This window comes from Aegilops tauschii, chromosome 6 (assembly GCF_002575655.3).
Source record: "Aegilops tauschii subsp. strangulata cultivar AL8/78 chromosome 6, Aet v6.0, whole genome shotgun sequence".
NCBI classification, from domain to species: domain Eukaryota; kingdom Viridiplantae; phylum Streptophyta; class Magnoliopsida; order Poales; family Poaceae; genus Aegilops; species Aegilops tauschii.
The window spans coordinates 45,725,125-45,745,079 of NC_053040.3; the positions used below are offsets into that span (position 1 = coordinate 45,725,125).

At 44.9% G+C, this 19,955-nt stretch overlaps 2 protein-coding genes and 1 long non-coding RNA gene across 7 annotated transcripts in view; all 3 read right to left on the bottom strand.

Annotated features, from left to right (window-relative positions):
* Positions 1-6,414: 6,414 nt before the first annotated feature.
* LOC141025519 (uncharacterized) lies at positions 6,415-7,024 on the bottom strand. Its single transcript, XR_012187100.1, has 2 exons — positions 6,849-7,024; positions 6,415-6,722 (listed from the first exon to the last, which is right to left on the bottom strand). It is a non-coding gene; the product is annotated as an uncharacterized lncRNA (long non-coding RNA).
* Positions 7,025-7,475: 451 nt separating this feature from the next.
* Positions 7,476-10,399, bottom strand: LOC109763434 (uncharacterized). 2 transcript variants are annotated; one of them, XM_020322278.4, is made up of 3 exons: positions 9,185-10,399; positions 8,528-8,623; positions 7,476-7,737 (listed from the first exon to the last, which is right to left on the bottom strand). In XM_020322278.4, exons 1-2 carry the CDS (start codon positions 10,281-10,283, stop codon positions 8,571-8,573), a joined length of 1,152 nt encoding a protein of 383 aa, XP_020177867.1. In that variant the 5' UTR covers positions 10,284-10,399; the 3' UTR covers positions 7,476-7,737; positions 8,528-8,570. The 2 variants fall into 2 exon arrangements, with proteins under 2 accessions (XP_020177867.1, XP_040247775.1); XM_040391841.3 differs by having other exon boundaries at positions 8,528-8,638; positions 9,185-10,386.
* Positions 10,400-13,165: 2,766 nt separating this feature from the next.
* LOC109763428 (F-box protein At5g03970) overlaps positions 13,166-19,955 on the bottom strand; it is a 64,768-nt gene continuing 57,978 nt past the window's right edge. For 3 of the 4 annotated variants that reach the window (XR_002232925.4, XR_005759250.3, XM_020322272.4), the window contains one exon: positions 13,166-13,426. The gene's annotated coding sequence lies outside the window, so the exon portion shown is untranslated. Of the gene's footprint in view, positions 13,427-13,522; positions 13,640-19,955 lie in introns of all 4 variants that reach the window. The other variant, XR_005759251.3, reaches the window with a different exon arrangement.

A 19,955-nucleotide genomic window follows, 5' to 3' on the forward strand; every position in this document is an offset into this window, starting at 1 on the left:
CCTAAAATCTAACAGTATCGGCAGATTCAAGTGTGTGTCAACTGTGGAACAACCCGTAAAAGTTGCACACATAACCAAAAAAATACAATAAAATTCAAGGGTGAGCCATGCTAGACTCAGGCCACCATAGACCTGCACAGCAACGCATCACAAAGTCCACACACCAAGAACAATGTTCAAGTGTGTGGAAAGCATAAGCGAAGCGGAAGGCCAAAACTTCAAGCAATCGCTTAAGCGTTTTTAAAAGTTGACTAGAATTCGATAGGACAACAAAAACCATGACACATAGGTAGTAGAATAACATCTAAAATGCAAATTCAAATCATAACAAGTACACTTCATGTTCACATAGCAAGCAAAATAATAACTAAATGCAGTTCATTTCAAATAGACAGAGCCTAATAGAGATCATGTGGCTAGAATTTGAAGGAAATAGTTTCTGAACAGACCCCAATGACAAGATAAATGGCACATCGTCATCATTGCTCAAGCATACAAGCAGAAGTAGTTCAAAAATAATTTTAGAAACACTTAATCTAATGCCTAGGGACAAAGCGAAGCATTTTGCCAGTGCTCAGCGCTTAAGCGTCGCTTAAAAATGCTTTCTTGAACACTGCCAAAAAGAAGAAAATCAAATGAGGCTCCGCTAGTGCCATCATAGTCAGCGACCACCTCAATGGATAGACATAGACTGAACTCTAAAATGACGAATGCCACGAGGCAGACAAGCCAAGCCACGCCCGCTCAACCACGAGCCATCATAAATTTCAAGTTTTGAAATGAGCTTGGAAGGAAATACGTGCTAATTAAGCTTGCATCAATCTGGTTGGCAATAACGTAACCGTTTGGACAATACCACAACATCTTCCCCTCAACCGCAACGCAATGAAATCACGCCGTGGAGCTGACTACAAATTAATTGTTGTGACCCAAAGATTGCATGCCACCATTGTTATTTCCACACAAGTCTGAAGGAAATATGCCCTAGAGGCAATAATAAAGTTATTATTTATTTCCTTATATCATGATAAATGTTTATTATGCATGCTAGAATTGTATTAACCGGAAACATAATACATGTGTGAATACATAGACAAACAGAGTGTCACTAGTATGCCTCTACTTGACTAGCTCGTTAATCAAAGATGGTTATGTTTCCTAGCCATAGACATAAGTTGTCATTTGATTAACGAGATCACCTCATTAGGAGAATGACGTGATTGACTTGACCCATTCCGTTAGCTTAGCACCCGATCGTTTAGTATGTTGCTATTGCTTTCTTCATGACTTATACATGTTTCTCTGACTATGAGATTATGCAACTCCGGTTTACCGGAGGAACACTTTGTGTGCTACCGAACGTCACAACGTAAATGGGTGATTATAAAGGTGCTCTACAGGTGTCTCCAAAGGTACTTGTTGGGTTGGCGTATTTCGAGATTAGGATTTGTCACTCCGATTGTCGGAGAGGTATCTCTGGGCCCACTCGGTAATGCACATCACTATAAGCCTTGCAAGCATTGTGACTAATAAGTTAGTTGCGGGATGATGTGTTACGGAACGAGTAAAGAGACTTGCCGGTAACGAGATTGAACTAGGTATCGAGATACCGACGATCGAATCTCGGGCAAGTAACATACTGATGACAAAGGGAACAACGTATGTTGTTATGCGGTCTGACCGATAAAGATCTTCGTAGAATATGTGGGAGCCAATATGGGCAACCAGGTCCCGCTATTGGTTATTGACTGGAGACGTGTCTCGGTCATGTCTACATAGTTCTCGAACCCGTAGGGTCCGCACGCTTAAAGTTACGATGACAATTTTATTATGAGTTTATGTATGTTGATGTACCGAAGGAGTTCGGAGTCCCGGATGAGATCGGGGACATGACGAGGAGTCTCGAAATAGTCGAGACGTAAAGATCGATATATTGGACGACTATATTCGGACTTCGGAAAGGTTCCGAGTGATTCGGGTATTTTTCGGAGTACCGGAGAGTTACGGGAATACGTATTGGGCCTTATTGGGCCATACGGGAAAGAAGAAAAAGGGCCTCAAGGGTGGCCGCACCCCTCCCCTTGGTCTGGTCCGAATTGGACTAGGGAAGGGGGGCTCCCCCTTCCTTCCTTCTCTTTTTCCCTTCCTCTTTTCCTATTCCATATGGGAGGTGGAATCCTACTAGGACTAGGGAGTCCTAGTAGGACTCCACACTTGGTGCGCCCCCTCCTAGGGCCGGCCTCCTCCTCCCTTGCTCCTTTATATACGGGGGCAGGGGGGCACCCCAGAGACACAACAATTGATCCTTGAGATCTTTTAGCCGTGTGCGGTGCCCCCCTCCACCATATTACACCTCGATAATACCGTTGCGGAGCTTAGGCGAAGCCCTGCGCCGGTGGAACATCATCATCGTCACCACGCCGTCGTGCTGACGAAACTCTCCCTCAACACTCGGCTGGATCGGAGTTCGAGGGACGTCATCGAGCTGAACGTGTGTAGAACTCGGAGGTGCCGTGCGTTCGGTACTTGATCGGTCGGATCGTGAAGACGTACGACTACATCAACCGCGTTGTGATAACGCTTCCGCTGTCGGTCTACGAGGGTACGTGGACAACACTCTCCCCTCTCGTTGCTATGCATCACCATGATCTTGCGTGTGCGTAGGATTTTTTTTGAAATTACTACGTTCCCCAACAAAGCCATCATGACAACAACCTACATCGCCTTCTAGCCTCCTGCTGAAAGGATCGATATGGACCTAGAAGAGGGGTGAATAGGTACAATAACAAATTTTAATTACTTATTAGGAATTTTTGGCAAGTGGGGAATATAAATATGAGCCCAACAATTTCTAAGGTCAAGTTCAAACAATAGATGATATCACAAATATGGTGAGTAAAGCAACACAATATGCTAACAAGTGCATGGTTAGAGGACCAAAGTAAACTGGAAATAAGAGCTCGAGTTAGGAATAACCGAAACTCCAGAGACGAGGACCTATCCCAATGTTCACTTTCTTGGAGGGAGACTAGTCACCATTAGAGGGGTGAGTGTTACCACGAAGGCACACCGACACAAAGAAGGCTCGCCCTATTCTTGAATATCGCCACGAAAACGATTCTCAACCACTAGTGGTAGACCTTGAGGTGGACTCCAAACCTTCACAGAACTGCTACTGGCTTGGAGTCTCCAACCTCCAAGAGTAAAGACCAAAGGGGGAAAACTCAAAACTTGCTCAAATCACGAATTGCTTTAGACAAAAGTGGGGGGGGGGGGGGGGGGGGAGAGAGAGAGGGAGGGAGGGAGGGAGGGAGGGAGGGAGAGAGAGAGAGGATCTATCACTTGGTGAAATTTCCCGATTTGGTGGTGGGAGAGAGTGGCACTTGGGTGTTCTTGGATGTGCTTGAGTGAAGTGGCAACCTCTCCATGAGATAGAAGATGGGCATATATAATAGCCCAAAGAACTAACCGTTTGGCAGTTTTTTTATGCTGGCCGGATGTCTGGGTTGCTACCTGGACGTCTGCCCCTATATTTCGAACCCCAAAGGCAGAAAAGAGAGGGGATAGCAAAAGGTCGTCCAAACGTCCAGGTAGCAACCTGGACAGTCCGGCGGATCCCCGGACATCCGGGATGGAACCCTGACAGCCCTGCTACAAGGTACAACCTTCGGTTGTTTGGCATGGGGTATCCAGACGTATGGCCGGACAATCCGGGATATGTCAAACGAAAGTGATCCATGTGTAAGTGTCCGGGCAGCACGTCCGGGCTGCCCCCGGATGTGTGGGAGGAATCCCTGGATGGTCCAACTTGAGAGCAATCCTTCTATTGCCTTGCGCTAGTTAGTCGGACGCCCAAGTAGCAACCCGGAAAGTTCGTCCATAGGCCAGACGTCCAGCAGATGACTTGTATTTTGATATTTTGTCCATATGAAATGTGGCTAGGATGTCATGTTTGGCATTGGACTTTTTGGTAGTGCTGCGAGTGGAATGGTGCTCAGATGTTCACTTGAGAAAATCTATCACAAACCCTTTTGATCACCTCTTAATAGTGCGTGATCACTATAACTCGAGAATTTATTGAAAAGGTTGTGCTTCTTATCTTCATTTTATCATACTTGAGTCGTAGGTCCAAGATCCACACACATAGTTGCCAAGTGGACTAAGAGCTTGTGTATTCACTTAGCAAATATAATGAGTCTCTTATATGTATATTGTCATCAATATCAAAATATGATTAAAGGCATGATTACACTTTCACTTTCCAACCACGACTGTGCATACATCCAACCCATAGGTAACATACAAAAGGGATGCTCGATCCTTCATTACTACCCCAAGGAGGTATCACCATGGGCATGGCGCAATCCTTCATTCTGGCAAACCAAATCCAATGCTTTTACCCAAAGACCAATGATTATAAGTAGACAATGTTACCTTTAAGCGTCAACACGAGCAAAGTTTTCGCTTGGAGGACCTCTGACCAAAGGTCCCCGCAGCAGCTATTGTCTTGGGGGTCGCGACCATAGTCCAAACTATGAAGACCACACCCACAATGCCAATAGACCCTACAGTGCCGCTCGCACTCACCCTTGCCGACTCACACCCTTCCCTCGCGAATGCGGTCCGCCACCATGAAGGAGAACCCCCTTCTCTACCATCACATTCACAGTCACCAGACATGGGGACAAAAGTACAAACCGCAAGAACCAAAAAGCAAAACAAACTCGACACCATGAACATGCGCCAGAAAAGGCCGAAATGTCGAAGAATAATCCAATGGATTATGATCCATCTATCAATGAGATAAAAACACCCAGTAGCCTCCCGAGTCCTGACATTGGTCGTGGCGAACACACCAGGACTGCAATGGAGTTGAGAGATAATTACCTTGTACGACACCGGGAAGTCCATGCTAGTGACATCAATAATAGCCGTGTATAGTGTCGGGTGTGGGGTTTATGCAGGGTTGTGTACCGATCTGCGTGTCTAGAGACAGCATTTGGGCATTTGTAATCCAAACCTTGTTGCTTAATTAATAGACTTTTAGAAAAGGTGAACACTCCCAAGTACTGAGAAACGAAGTGAGTATCCATGTATGATCGATTCATGTATAGAGTGGGGATTTGATGGGGAAAAAGTAGTACTACATCTCAGGGAGCAAATACAGAAGGCATTTAGAGATTAATGTGAGATCTTTTTTCTTTTTTGCGAGTAATGTGAGATCTTTACTTATACTCTTGGTATGAAAACGTGAGCCAGTGAAGAATATTTTGCTTTCTTCTTCAGTCTCAACAATCTTCAACACGGACAGAAAGGAGGGCCTGCAACTGGCGTTAAAACACGCATCATCAACCGAATTCTCCATCTGTTGTTATTGTTCTTGATGCGTGAATTATCCTATCCGGGTATCAAATTTTGTAGTATACTACTACCTCCGTAACTAAATATAAGACGCTTTTGCCTTGTTTTGTTTCCGTCCATTGTTCAATCTGCAGTTGTGCAGCAGCGACCGTATCTTCGTTTCATTTCGGTTGGTTTCTAACAAGAACGGTTTCTAAGCAGCAAGACATGAAGTTCAGGGTCCGAATGAAGCATACCAGTAGGTAGAAATACTTCAAATTGCTCACCGATTCGAAATGACAGGATCTGCAGTTTTATTGTCAGGATGGCTAATTTTATTGGCCATGCATGACGGCAAACATTGAGAAGTACGTCTCTGAATGTCACACCTGTCATCAATTGACAAAAATCAGAACATGTCAAAACCCCTGGTTAACTGAAACCAATCCACATTCCTGACATGTATCAGGCACACATCGGAACGGATTACATAGAGGGTTTACCAAATTCTCAAGGGAAAACAGTTATCCTGGTAGTGGTGGATCGACTGACCAAATATGCCTACTTCATCCCCTTGCCCCAACCTCTCACTGTCCTTCAAGTTGTTCAACTGTTCATTGATCATGTTTTCAAACTACATGACCAATGCCCATTGCCATCATTTCGGGCAGGGGCATAAATTTTACCAGCAAGTTATATCAAGAACTATTCGAAACTCTCCAAGTGGACATCAGATTCAGCACTGCTAACCACCCAGAAACATATTCGCAACTGAGTATGTGAACCAATGCTTAGAAGGATATTCAGGTAAAAAAAAAATGCTTAGAAGGATATCTTCGCATTATGGTTTTCCAAAAACCAAAGACCCGGATGAAGTGGCTCTCTCTCACTGAATATTGGTACGTATAATACTACCTACCACTCCTCTCTCAAGTGTACTCCCTTTGGGAGAGGCATCCTTTTTTTTTTGAACAGAACAAGGCACCAAGAGGTGCCCAATATCATTAACAGCTCATAACAACAGTACAAGAGAGAGTACATATGGCTTGAAAAGAGAAAGGGAAAGGGGAAACAGCCAAAGAAAAGGAGCTGTTAAATGCTAGCAAAGATAGGTTGACCAAAGGTCAACCAGATGAACTACATCTAGAAAAGATCAGATACACATAGACTGAGAAGCAAACAATAGAAGCAGCACCAGCCTAGCTTATCAGAAAACATGACTGATGCCCAGCAGCAAGCTAAGCTCATCTTAGAATTCAGTTATTAACGACTGTCTGATGTTGAGATGCAGGGCCTGAGCTAGTAGCAGAGAGGATAGAAGAACTGCCTGAACAAGAATCCATCCTGCTGCTAGAAACAATATACCTTGTGCACCTGGAAACCTGAAAAATTAAAATCACCCAAAATGGCAGTAGCTCCCCTGATGCTCGAGTCACTTTAGCAGACAGAAACCGGATGAAATATTTTGCAGACAGAACTGGCACATATCAAAATTCTAGCTTACTCACCAGCTTGTCTCCCATCCATGTCAGGACACGCTGGAGGCTCTCCCTACCACCGCCGCCAGCAATCTGAAATCTGAGAAAGGGCAGCGTGTTCCGGCTCTTTTCGCAATTCGCCGGCACAAAGGTTCTGAACCTGAGCTTCGAGCAGCCAGGAGGGGAAGACATAGGAAAAACGTCTTATATTTTGGTTCAGAGGTAGTATCATCTAAGGGTACAAGTACAACAACTAGAGTCACCGTTAAGCTCCAGGCCATCAAGTCGTCGACCGTGGTGCGCGGATCACATTGCAGAGCCAACCGGTGTCACAGCAACAGTAACTGGTTCTTCTGAAAGAATAAAAAGGATGTTAAGACAAAGCTAGCATCAACTACAAAATGTGCTTTCCTACATGAACACCGCCCATGCAGAAGTCTATGAATCTCAAAGTACAGACTGTTATCGAGATTTGCCTATCCCTGTCCGGATCGCAATAACCAAAAGCGTGGGGCATCATATTTCTTCAAATCAGAGGCTAGCCTTTTTTTCATCGGAATGATGAGATAAAAACTCATGAAATACTTACTTGAGACATACCCAATCCATCAGCCAGCGCATCTAAAAGAAAAGGGAAATGAAATGATACCAGGCAAGTAGTTGCAGTTCGGAATTAACATTCATTAGCCAGTACCAGATAAAAGTTCGACATAATAATAGATGCGGACAGGCAAACTATGTAAATCCATACAAGTCCACTGCACGGTTCACCAGCGTGCGCTAAGTAGAACGAAGAGGATCAATTTCCATGTGTAGCACACCAAAAGGACACCCCCAACAAGCCATTTCTGCATCTCGGCTAAACGGAACGGAAGAAGCTACGCCCCCAGCAACCCATCTCTGCACCTCTTCATAATACCTGTGCAGCGATAATCAATGTCACTGTTCAAACAAGTTTGTACTATTCCTTATGTCTCACAACTTTTGTATGATTCAAACAATAAACATTCCATCATGGAAACTGGACCAATAGTCATGTAAGCTATTGGACAAAACCAACGTAACAGTTAATTTCAAGTGGCACACCCTCAACTTATTTTTCTTTTTTACCGAAAACCTTCCATTGTTGATTTATTCTAATCCTTTGGCTAAATCAGAAGCCAAAAAAACACAAATACCACCATTAGGCTTAGTTCGGTTAGTCCCCTCTCCAAGGAGACTAACCATAGTGTAATCCTTTGGCTACATCAGAATCTTGAAAGTGGTTTAACAATGCTATTGGGGAAGACCGTAATCCAGGCAGCCATGGTTAAAAAAAGGGAGTTTTACATATGTGAGTTCGAGTGACAAACAAATATATGTTGATAATATATTTGAGCAAACCGCCTACAAGGCTAAGATTGTACAAAAATTGAAAGCGATCACTACGTTTTACAACAATACCAAATGAATAGCAATATGAAATGGCAATTTACATAGGCCCGAGTTAACAAACGAAGTTCGAAGCCAAATGCTCAGGTACGGTATTGTTGGGTATCAATTACTTGTATAGAGGGTACAAGATACAAATAGCACCCGGACTCATAGATCCTAGCAGCAAAACACCAAATGCAATGTTGCGACCAATAAATGTAAATAGAAATATCAACTAAGCAAATGAAAGGGAAAATATTCTTATACTACTACTTAAATAGTATAAGCTTACTTACTCAGTTAAAACATCAAAGTAGCATATCCATCTGATCAATCATCTTACGTATTACGAAAAAATTCAGCTCCATCATGTCCACCATCAATACCCGTGCCTACAAGGGGGTATTCTAACCATTATGTATGTCAGCGCGAGAAACATCTGCACTGCAGCTATATATGCACTGATACTACCATTCATATCAGATAAAATAGATACGAGAGGGCATCGATGAGATATAAGGAATAGATAAACAAAACCCCATCTACTATGATATAAGGAAAAATATTCTCAAAGCAGTATGTACTCACTAGTGCCATAGAAATGAAGAATACACACTCAAACTATTAGCTGATGAGAAGGGAGAAGTTCCCTCAAATTATGATTACGCTCGCTCCATGCCATATCAGGTAAACTTAAATACAGCCACTAAAAGATGTTTTTCCAAATCATAACCATCACATAAAATGCCACCACACAAACATCCAGAAAGAGGACGCTAGAGCAATATTGATATATGTTGACAAGATCATCAAGTAGCAAAAGAAACAATTTATATGGCACTACTTTAAATTGTTTAGCTTAACACAAAAGGATGTGAGCACCATTCAATCAACCAATTATAAGTAATATCTTGGTTTTTACGAACACACAATGTATATGCATATGCTATTACCTGCAACATAGACACTTTCAAACGGATCATAGCGAGTCAAGCTGTTGCTCTTGGAAACTTTCTTGAACTGCAATGACTCAAGCTGGACCATGAAGAAGTTGGTAGGTGTCCGTAGGAACACAACATTATTGTACTCAGCAAACCCCCCTATAATTAGGGACTCTTCCTCTTCTGGATTCAGGGAAAGTGGCTTGTCCAGTTCAACAGTTCTTCCCAGCACCCATGAAGCAACACCATCAGAATCAGTCTCCATCTTCCATAGTTGGGCACTGAATTTTGATAGAAAGAAAATACCAAGTCCACCACCCTCTGCCTGCATAACCTGAAATTGGCTAAGACAATTATTGGCAATATCCACCGGCACCGGTATCACAGCTAGAGTCTGCCTCTCCAAATCAAACTCAAGGATGCCATCCAACATGTTGGTTGCTGCCGATATATTAGTGAGCAACCAGTAAAGGGAATGCCCAACTAGCACACTGATAGTAAACCACATTCTAATCTTGGTGGGATGTTGGTCCATAGAACTCGAAGCCTTGGGTGGAAGCGGTGTCGACATGAGATTACCCCATATGCCAGTCTCCGATGAGTAGACGCGGGCGATTACCCGTGTATGATGTTGGTTGTTTCTCTCGGTGCCTACCAAGACCACCTGGAAGTGTTGGATGTCTCCGGCAGCGCGAAACACCGCTCCGCTGATCGGGGTCTCCCAGCCATCGAACCCCGGGGGAACGGGTAGGCGGCGCTTGTCGCCGTTGAACGGGTCCCGCACATGGAGCTGCTTCCCTGATTGGTGGAAGATGAGTTGGAGGCCATGGCGGCACCCGAAGGGTATGAAGCAGCCGTTGCCGGTGTGCTCGTAGGAGAAGCGACCTTCCGGGACACGATTGGGGGAATCCATTGTAGGTTCGAAGTGCGAGCTCTCGAAGAAACCGAGAAGAGGGGGGTTACGGTGGTGGTGGGGGCGGAAGCGGCGGGAGAAGCCGGGGTCGGAGACGAGGCCGAGCCAGCGGTTGGCGACGAGGGAGGCGCGAGGGAGGGAGGACGGATCTGGGGGGAGTCGGAGGAGGATCTCAGAGAGCAGGTTGTCGTCCTCCATCGGCGGCACCGGCGGCGGCGAGCGTGGGCGGCGGCGGCTAGGTTACACTCGCTCACGGGGAAAGGGGAGTCGAAGCAGCAGCCCACGATGTGGAGTGAAGCGCTGTAGAGTCTCGCAGCCAGTGAGTTTGAAGCCCAAAACTCCTTTCGGGAGAGAGTGAGCCCACGAGAGGTGAAAGCCCATCACATACAACCAGCGTAAGCAGTTTTTTTTTTCCTTTATAGTACCTTTTTTTTTCGTTTTTTCTGAAGCTAAGGAAAATGTACAGTGACAAGCTAGACCCGGGGCACCATATACTTTTTTTTGCGGGGAAACTCTTGTATTGCTCAAAAATCAAGGTTTACGGTCATGGTGACAAAGAGTTTCTACGTCATTCGGTCCAAACCCTAGCCATACTAAGTACGTTATTTATTTATTTTGAAACATCCGGCAAATTGCTGGCTTTGATTGATGATTAGTAAGAAGCAACTGAAGATAACATGATGGTGGACTTAAGATCAAGGATGAAAAAGGAAAGGAACTCAAAATAAAGAAAAATGTAGCCCTATTGGCTGCTAGAGAAAACAATCTCTCACGACGATTCCCCTAAAAGGGAACTCGATGCATTTTGCTCCAACAAGGCTTCATGGCACCATTGCTCGTCTGATTTGCGGTAAAAATCTCGTGTGCGCACGCGACCTAGCTCCAATGCTCCCTGAAAGTGCACTTATTCCTTTCCCACCAAATCTCCCATAAGGCAGTATTATTTTGGACTCTACCATTAGTAGAAAGATAATGACTAATAGTGGTATGCTATTATGAGCAATACAAGTAGTTCAATATTTCATATGATCGATTTGGACCGGAGGCACCATAGACCTGAACGGCCACGCCATCACAAAGTCCGACACACAAAAGAAGAGAACTTAAATGAACCACCACCAGCGTCATCATCGCCACCAACCGCATCGCTATCCAGTGACTCTAACTTCATGATAGAGTGAGATAGACGATAATCTTTATTCCAATGCACGCAGGTCAAGCCATGCTACAAATATTCCAATTTGGATGATGAGCCTCGCAAGATAGGTGTGTAAAGCTTGTGTCTTATGTATTTAGACGATAAAAAAATTTGGACGGTGAGTTTCGCAAGATAGGAGTATTGTGAAACGGAGTGAGTATCCATGCATGAATGATTCACATATATAGTGATGATATGGTGGAAGATAGTACATCTCAAGGCATCTCTAACCGAGCTATTAAAATTTAACTCCTCGAACCTTAACTCCTTGAATTCGAGGAATTAAAGAAAACTCAAACCTAACGAACTCTCAAACTTAACTCCTCAAATGAACTGGACCCCACATTTAAGGCTCTTTCCATCTTATTCTTCCTTCCAAGCGGTTAACGAAGACTTCTGAATACTAGTTGATGGACATGGGGTAGCTAGGACCTAGGATTGATGCTCCACAAAAGTAATTTGATAGAGGCTCACCGTGTGCGGCGTAAGCATGCGATGAAGTAGTCGAGAAAGTAGGCAAAATTCGTCCTCCACGGACTATGGCTTGGGCACTTCTTCTTGTGAATGGGTTCTTCCCTTATCCTTCTCCTAGTGGTGCGATGGTGTGGTATGGAATGCAATGATTCATGGGGATCGTCGAAGATGGCCAGCGACCACTTTTATCTCTATGGATTCTTCATGCAGGTGAGCTTTTGCTTCTTAGGTGTCCCTTCACGCGTGTTGAGATTTGTTCATGGTCAGGGACGATGAGGAGGAGCGTCGACGTGGCCGGAGACGATGGAAAACACACACAAAAAGTGAAGAAAAAATCATCGAATTCTCGCTGGAATTTGACGTCTGGAGGTCTGCGGGGTGTCAGACCAGCATGCGGGTGGTCGCCGGAGCCAAGGAACATGGAGGGGGCGGCGTCCACATGGAGGCATCTGAGCAAAAGAGAGAGGAGGCCGTGCGAGAAAGAGGGAATCCTTTGAGAGAACGTGTTTTAGTTGTTTAAATTGGAGAGGAGAAATCTGCGGATGCTTCTCCTAAAAAATTTGAGCAGCTAAAACTTTTGAGAGATTAGCTACGTGCAGCTTAATAACTACTCAAAAGGGATTTTTTTTGGGGGAGTTAAGTCCTTTCAAGAGTTCGTCTAGATTAATGTGATATATTTTTTTAATTATTATGCTCTTATTGAGTCTGAACAATCTTCGTATACACAGGAGGGTAGTATGATGACGCTGGCGGAATTTGTCTTTTGCTGTTATCGTTCTTGATGTGTGAATTATCCTATTTGGTCTAAAATTTTGTACTGTAGTATCCTAGCTACAACCGAATTCGGGTTGGTTTTGTTTTCATCGGCCATTGTTCAATCTGCAGCGTGCAGTAGGCAGTAGCGAACGTATCTTCGTTTCATTTCGGCAGTACAGTACTAGAAGATCGTTTCTTCCTTCTCCATGACGTGTGAGCTCGACAATTGAAACACAAATAATGTGCCGACTATTTCGGTTGATTTTGTGCTGCATAAATTGCACGCATGGCATCGTGAGCTCGTGCAGAGTTATCTGAACCTACCTGAAAAAAAACGACGTCAGCTAACTAACTGAAACCTGACACTAGCTAGCTCAACGAACTGAACCTAGATACTGTGCGACAGGATTAACCAACAATGCTTTTCTTCTGAAGTCCGATACCATGAATGAAACCTTCGTACCTCTTGTGCCATGTCAGAGGGACACAAGAACTATAGACAGATAGACACGGTCGAGCTCCAGGGCGGCGAGCAGCACCAAGGCGAGCGGATCCCGTCGCAGAGGCAACTGGTGTCAGAGAAACAGGATTCACTTCTTTCAGTCACCGCATCCGAAAGAAAAAGAAAAGGAAAGTAGAACCAGGAAGGCAGTTGCAGTTCAATATTCATTAATCAGCACCAGATAAAAGTTCAACATAACATAACATATGCGGGTTAGCAAATTACGCAGTTAAATTCCTACAAGCCCACTGCACAGTTAACCGGTGTGCGCTATGCAGTATGAATAGGGTCAATTTCCAACTGGAGCACGCCAAAAGGACGCCCCAACAAACCATTTCTGCATCTCAACCACATAGAACGGAAGAACCCACAAACATCAAGCCATGTCTGCAGTGCACCACTTGATAATACCTGCAGAGCAATAATCAATGTCATTGGTCAAAAGGTGTTGTACCATTCCTTATATCTCACAAGTTTTGTATGATTCAAACACAACATCCGCTTCACCTTCGTGGAAACTGGACTGAAGGCTCCAAAGTTTAGTTTGAATATGGTCTACTTTTTATCGGAAAGCCTTCAGGTTCTACTCTTGACATATTCTGGGTTCTTTGGCTACATCAGAAGCTAAGATGACCAATAGTTCAAATACCTCCATTAGAGGAAAATGCATAAAACAGATGCATTGAGTTTGAACCTAATAAGCATATACTATTTTGAAACTTTTAGAAATATATGAGCAGATAGTCAGTAGCAAAAAAAGTTGGTTAGATGTCTGGCTAAAACCTATCCTTGGAGGTGGGACTGGAAAGCAAAAAAAGTTTCTGATGCAGCATTCTTGGTTAACTTCCCGTCAGTTGCTAAGATAAATGAAGCTGCAATAGTATGATTGGGTCCCTCTCAAAGGTGGGACAGTGATGGTCAATGTTAAAATTTGGAATGATGACTCTCTTGCTGTAGGGAAGCTGTGTGTTGTCTGGGTCAAAGCAAAGGGGGTGCCCAAAACCCTAAAGAATTTCCATCGTCTCTTTGAGGTGGGATCAAGAATTGGATTAACCAAGAAAGTAGACATGGACACCCTTCAGAAGACTGGCATGGTCAGGATCAAGGTGGCAGTGGTTGACTACAATAAAATCCCAAGATGGAATAAGCTCACAACTCCAAAATTGATGATATATAGGATCTTTTTTGAACTAGAGGAAGTTGTGGAAGAAGGTTGGGTTAAAGATGATGATGAGCTATCTCAAGGTTTTGAAGACTGGATGGAGATATTGCTAGAGATCGAAAAAAGCAGAGGGCTGCTGATTTGAAGGCTTGGGATGAAGCCGATCTGTTACAATACCAAAACAAAAAAGATGCACCAGTTGAAAAGGACCCCATTTCAGACTCTGCCTCAGTTAATGGAGGTGATGCTGTGGCTGTTGAAGGAGCAAAGTAAGTTCAGTTGTCTGATGATGATGTGGAAGGAAATATGCAACCTTGTATTATTAGGAGGCCAAAGCCAAAATATATACATGTACAAGAGGATGCCAAAAGTCTAGAATATAAAAGGCCAAAGGCCATCATCGACACCCACCCCTCAAACCCATGGTGGATCGACAACCTTGAGTTTGGAGAGGTGAAACCCATGTTGCGCTCTAGTCTTGGCCTTCGTGAAGAAGTCTGCTAGCTGTAACTCGGAAGGCACATACTGAAGAGCAATAACATGATCCTGCACAGCGGCACGCACAAAAAAAAGCATCTACACCAATATGCTTTGCAAGCTCATGCTTCACGGGATCCCGCGCAATACTGATAGCACCTGTACAGTCTAACAAGAGAGTGGTAGGTGTAGTAACAGAAACACCAAAATCCTCCAGTAACCATCGCAACCAAGTCACCTCTGTCGTCAGAAGAGCCATAGCTCGCAACTCGGCCTCTGCACTCGAACGGGAACTGCAGTTTGTTTCCTTGTCTTCCAAGCAATGAGAGAACCACAAAAAAAAACACAATAAGCAGAAAGTGAACACGATCTGAAGGATCATTAGCCCACGTAGCATCAAAATAGGCCTGAAGCTCTAACGAGCTGGAATGGAGGAAAAAGAGACGATGAGAGATCGTGCCACAAAGATATCGTAGAACACGAAGAAGGTGACAATAATGAACTGAAGTGGGAGCAGAAATAAATTGACTCAGAACATGGACATGATAGGAGATATCCGGACGAGTGACAACAAGATAGACAAGACTCCCAACAAGATGACGATAACGTGTCTGATCGGACAAGGGCTCACCATCAGAAGCGCGAAGGTGAACATTGAGCTCCATAGGAGTCTCAACGGTGCGCTCATCACTAAGAGTCATACGAGCAAGAAGATCCTGGATATACTTTTCTTGGGAAATAAAAAAGCCATCAGAGGTGGAGGAAACCTCGATCCAAAGAAAGTAACGAAGAGGACCAAGATCAGACATCAGGAACTGCTCACTAAGACGGGCCTTGACAAAGGCAATGTATTCAGAATCGTCGCCAGTGATGATCATGTCATCAACATATAGAAGAAGAGTCCTACCACGAGGAGAAAGGTGGACAAACAACGGTGGATCATGAGCACCGGGCGAAAAACCAGTTGTGGTCACTACAGAGGCGAAGCGCTCTTGCTTAAGGCCATAGAGAGAGCGACGAAGACAACAAACCATGTCATCAGGAACAGAATACCCAGGTGGTGGCTGCATATAAACCTCCTCACGCAACTCACCATTTAGAAAGGCATTCTTCACATCAAGCTGAGATACAGACCAATGGCGAACAGCGGCCACGGCAAGAAGTGTGCGGACAGTGGTCATATGGGCCACAGGAGCAACAGTCTCATCATAATCACGACCATGCTCCTGCTGAAAGCCACGAGCCACAAGACGAGCTTTATAACGCTCAAGAGAACCATTAGAGCGCGTCTTTATCTTATAGACCCACTTACAAGTGATGGGACAAATACCTGGAGGAAGAGAAACCAGATCCCACATGCCGATGCGCTCAAGGGCAGCAATTTCCTCTGCCATCGCAAACTGCCATTCAGGATGAACATCTCGATAAGAAGTCGGCTCAAGAATGGTCGAAAGACCATAGCGAGAAGGAGAATATCAATCAGGCGGTGGACAAGGCCGAGACTGAAGACCATAAGTCAGCTGAGAGGAGGAAGACGACACACCAGAAGTAGTAGGTACATTAGTAGACTCATCCACAATATGTGGACGGCAAGTATAATGGAAAGGAAAGGAGGGAAGAGGTGGAACCACTGGAGGTGGTGACGTGGAATGTACCGGTGATGAAGGTGGAGAAGGGGAAGGTATCGATGATGAAGGTGGAGAGGGGGAAGGTATCGGTGATGAAGGTGGAGAGTCATGCGATGAGGGAGGAGAAGAAACTGTAGGAGAGGACGGGGTCATATCTGCAATAGCGGGGCGAGGAGTAGGAATACTAGGCACAGAGGGAGGTGTATCCGAAAACGAAAGAAAGGAGATGTGCTCCGTGGAAAAGGCCGAGGAGGATGGGCGCGGGTAGAAGGGACGAGACTCATCAAAGGTCACATCCCGGGAAATACGCATCCGACGACCGACAGGATCCCAACACCGATAACCCTTATGCTCATCACTGTATCCAAGAAAGACACACTCAACAGACTGAGCGGTCAGTTTGGTGCGTTCACGAGGGGCAAGCAAAACATAGCAAACGCAATCAAATAAACAAAGCGCCGAATAATCAGGAGAACAACCAGAAAGACGCTCGAAAGGAATACCACCCTATAGAGCAGCAAATGGCTGAATGTTGATGAGATAGGTGGAATGGTAACAACTTCAGCCCAGAAGTAAGGCGGAAGAGAGGTGGCGATCATCATGGCACGCGTCGTCTCAAGAAGGTGACGATGCTTGCGCTCAGCCACACCATTCTGAGTATGAGCACCAGGGCAAGAGAACTGAGTAAGGGTACCTTGCTCGGCAAGGAAACCTCATAGTGCATGGGAGATATACTCACCAGCTGAACCTTCGTGAAAAACGCGAATAGGAGTGGAAAACTAGGTATGAACCATGGCAACAATTTTTTTGTATATAGATAAGACCTCACTATGAGAAGACATGAAATAGATCCAAGTGTACTGAGAAAAATCATCTATAAAGATAATATAGTAGCGATGACCCCCTTCCGAAGCGAAGGGAGCCGGACCCCAAACAACAGAGTGGACAAGATCAAAAGGGTGTTCAAACACAGACTCGCTCTGAGGATAGGTAAGTTGAACCTGCTTACCAAGCCTACAACCCAGACAATCCAATGAAGCGTTACCGGAGACAGACCCCAGAACACCGCGATGAACCAAAGATGAGAGACGAGAACTACATAAATGGCCAAGACGATGATGCCACTGCTGAAAAGAGCTGGTAGATGCAGCAACAGGGGCTGCGATACTGGCAGTAGTGGCAGCAGAGGGAAGACAAAGCCAGTCAAGCTCCCAGAGACCATCAGGACGTCGAGGGCCAGAACACGAATCAAAGTCGAGAATGACCCTACAACTAGAGTCAACAATCTGACCACCAGATATGAGTTGCATTGTAAGTCGAGGAACATGAGCGACAGAGAGAACATGAAATGAAGCAGTGCTAAGAGTGCCACGACTAGCTACAGCAAGGGGAGTGCCATCAGCCGTAAGAACACGAACAAGAGATTCAACAGGTCGAACGGAGGTCAAAGTAGAAGAATCATAAGTCACAAGGAAAGATGCTCCGGTATGAAGAATCCATGCAGATGTACCTGAATGAGTAGAAAGGTGGTTTCTTAGTGCTAGAAGAGTCGGTCACGGAAACTGCAGAACCTGTCGGTGAAAAATCCCAGGCAGCAAGCAGGCATTGCAGTTGCGCAATCTCACGCGCGGATAGGGACACGACAAAAGAGTCACATGTGAAAGCCACTGAGGTTGTCGACGTAGAGCGATCAACGCCACGCAGGAAGCCGCGAGAGGAGTCGACGTAGAGCGGTCACCATCACCGCGGGCTGAAGACGCCATAGGGGACAGTCCAGACGGACAAGCACCAAGCACCGAGCGACGATGCATGTGCGTGACGGGATCAATACAGGGAACACCATCGGAAGTCTGTGCGCAGCGACGGAGATGCAGGCCCGGCGGAAACATCATGGCCCTTTTTTTTGACTCCTTCCCTCTATTTTTTTCTTTTTTTTTCTTTTTTTTTAAGGGAATCACAAGCTGATTTGGAGTAATAACTCGCACTCAACACCCGACCAAGGGAGTCAGCGCGAGCACACGAAGGGGCGGACGCGGCCTAGAGGGCCTCGCCGAACGAAGGGGCGGACGCGGCCTGGAGGAACTTGCCAAACGAAGGGGAGGACGCGGTGCCTCGGCAACCGGAGGACATGCGGAGGCCGGAATACCGCGAGCGGCAGCCAGGTAGAACTCAAGCGGCGGGCGACGGCTTAGGAACTCCCACCGGGGGAGAGCAGCGAGGCCTGCAACCTGGAAGTCGACGGCGTCCTCCTGGAGATGGTGGTACGACGAACGACCTGGAGTGGCGGTCCGATCTGGACGACAACGGGGATCAAATCACAAGCAGCAGCGGCGGGCGTATCATCAATATAACTCTTAACAAATCTATCAGTCTGGGGGCAAAACTGGGTACTAGCATTACAGATGAACAGGTGGTGCTGAACAAAGAGGGGAATGAGAATAACAAAAGTGAAGATACTGGGAGTCAAAGATTCAGTGGAAGAATTGCCTCTAAGCAAAATGATGATATTCCCATGCTTGACAGGGCCATGGCCCTGGCCAGAGCTAAGAATTTTGGGGGAACTGAAGGTATGACATCTAAGGTTTCTGTCCTTGATACAGACAATGATAGTTTACCAGAAATGACTAATTTGCTGGGGGTGGATTTGCGGGTTTCCTTAGATATGGTTTGACTATAATATTGGGCTCATTAACAATAGTGAAAAAGCCAGATTGGAGCTCTTTCTAGCTATAAAAGAGAAATTGAGAAAAAAGATCAAGAACCTGAGCTCTTAGATCCTGAGGATTTAGAGACTGTTTTATTAGAAATGACGAATGTGGGTGAGGATGATGGGTGAGATGAAGAATTTCATGATTTACCTATTTTAAACACGGCTGATTTTAGGGAGTCCTTAGGTTTTGCAGACAGACCTATTTTTTAGGCTGTTGCAATTAAGACTCCTGTTAAAACAGTGTTAAGAAAGAGCATGAAAAGGAAAGTTTTATAGTTGGTGGTTTTATATAGTTCTTTGTCTGCTTTATTTCTAGTAAAAGTCTTACGTCTTGTTTGACCGGTGAAAGACTTCCTTTGTTGAAAGATGTTGAGGGGAATTGTTCGGAATGGCAGAGGGTTAGGAGATTATGGAGAAAAGGAAGTCTATTAAAGAGCAAATTGCTGGAAATAGTTTAGACTTTGTGGGGGTACAAGAGACCGTGAAAAAAGAATTCTCAATCTCTGATTTATCTTTTCTCAATGGGCAGAACAATTTTGATTGGACTTCTTTACCTCCCAGAGGAAGATCTGGAGGTACTTTAGTTGGGATCAATAATGACTCTTTGACTACGATAAGTCAGGAATTTGGGCAATACTATATTAAACAAATGTTGCTAGTGGCTTTCAACGGAGTTTAGTGATTGTTTATGGGGATGCCCAAGCTTCAAGTAAGACAAAATTCCTGATTGAATTTGTGCATCTCCTGATCAGCACTAAAGAACCTATTATGGTGGCTGGGGATTTAACCTTGACCAGGAAAGCAAGTGATAAAAATAATCCTGGAGGATATAATTAATGGAGTGTTCTATTTAATTCTATCATATCTTATGGAGAATTATTGGAACTTCCTGTGGTGGGTAGAAAATTTACTTGGTCAAATAATCATGAAGAACCCACCTTTGCCCTGTTGGACAGGGTGATA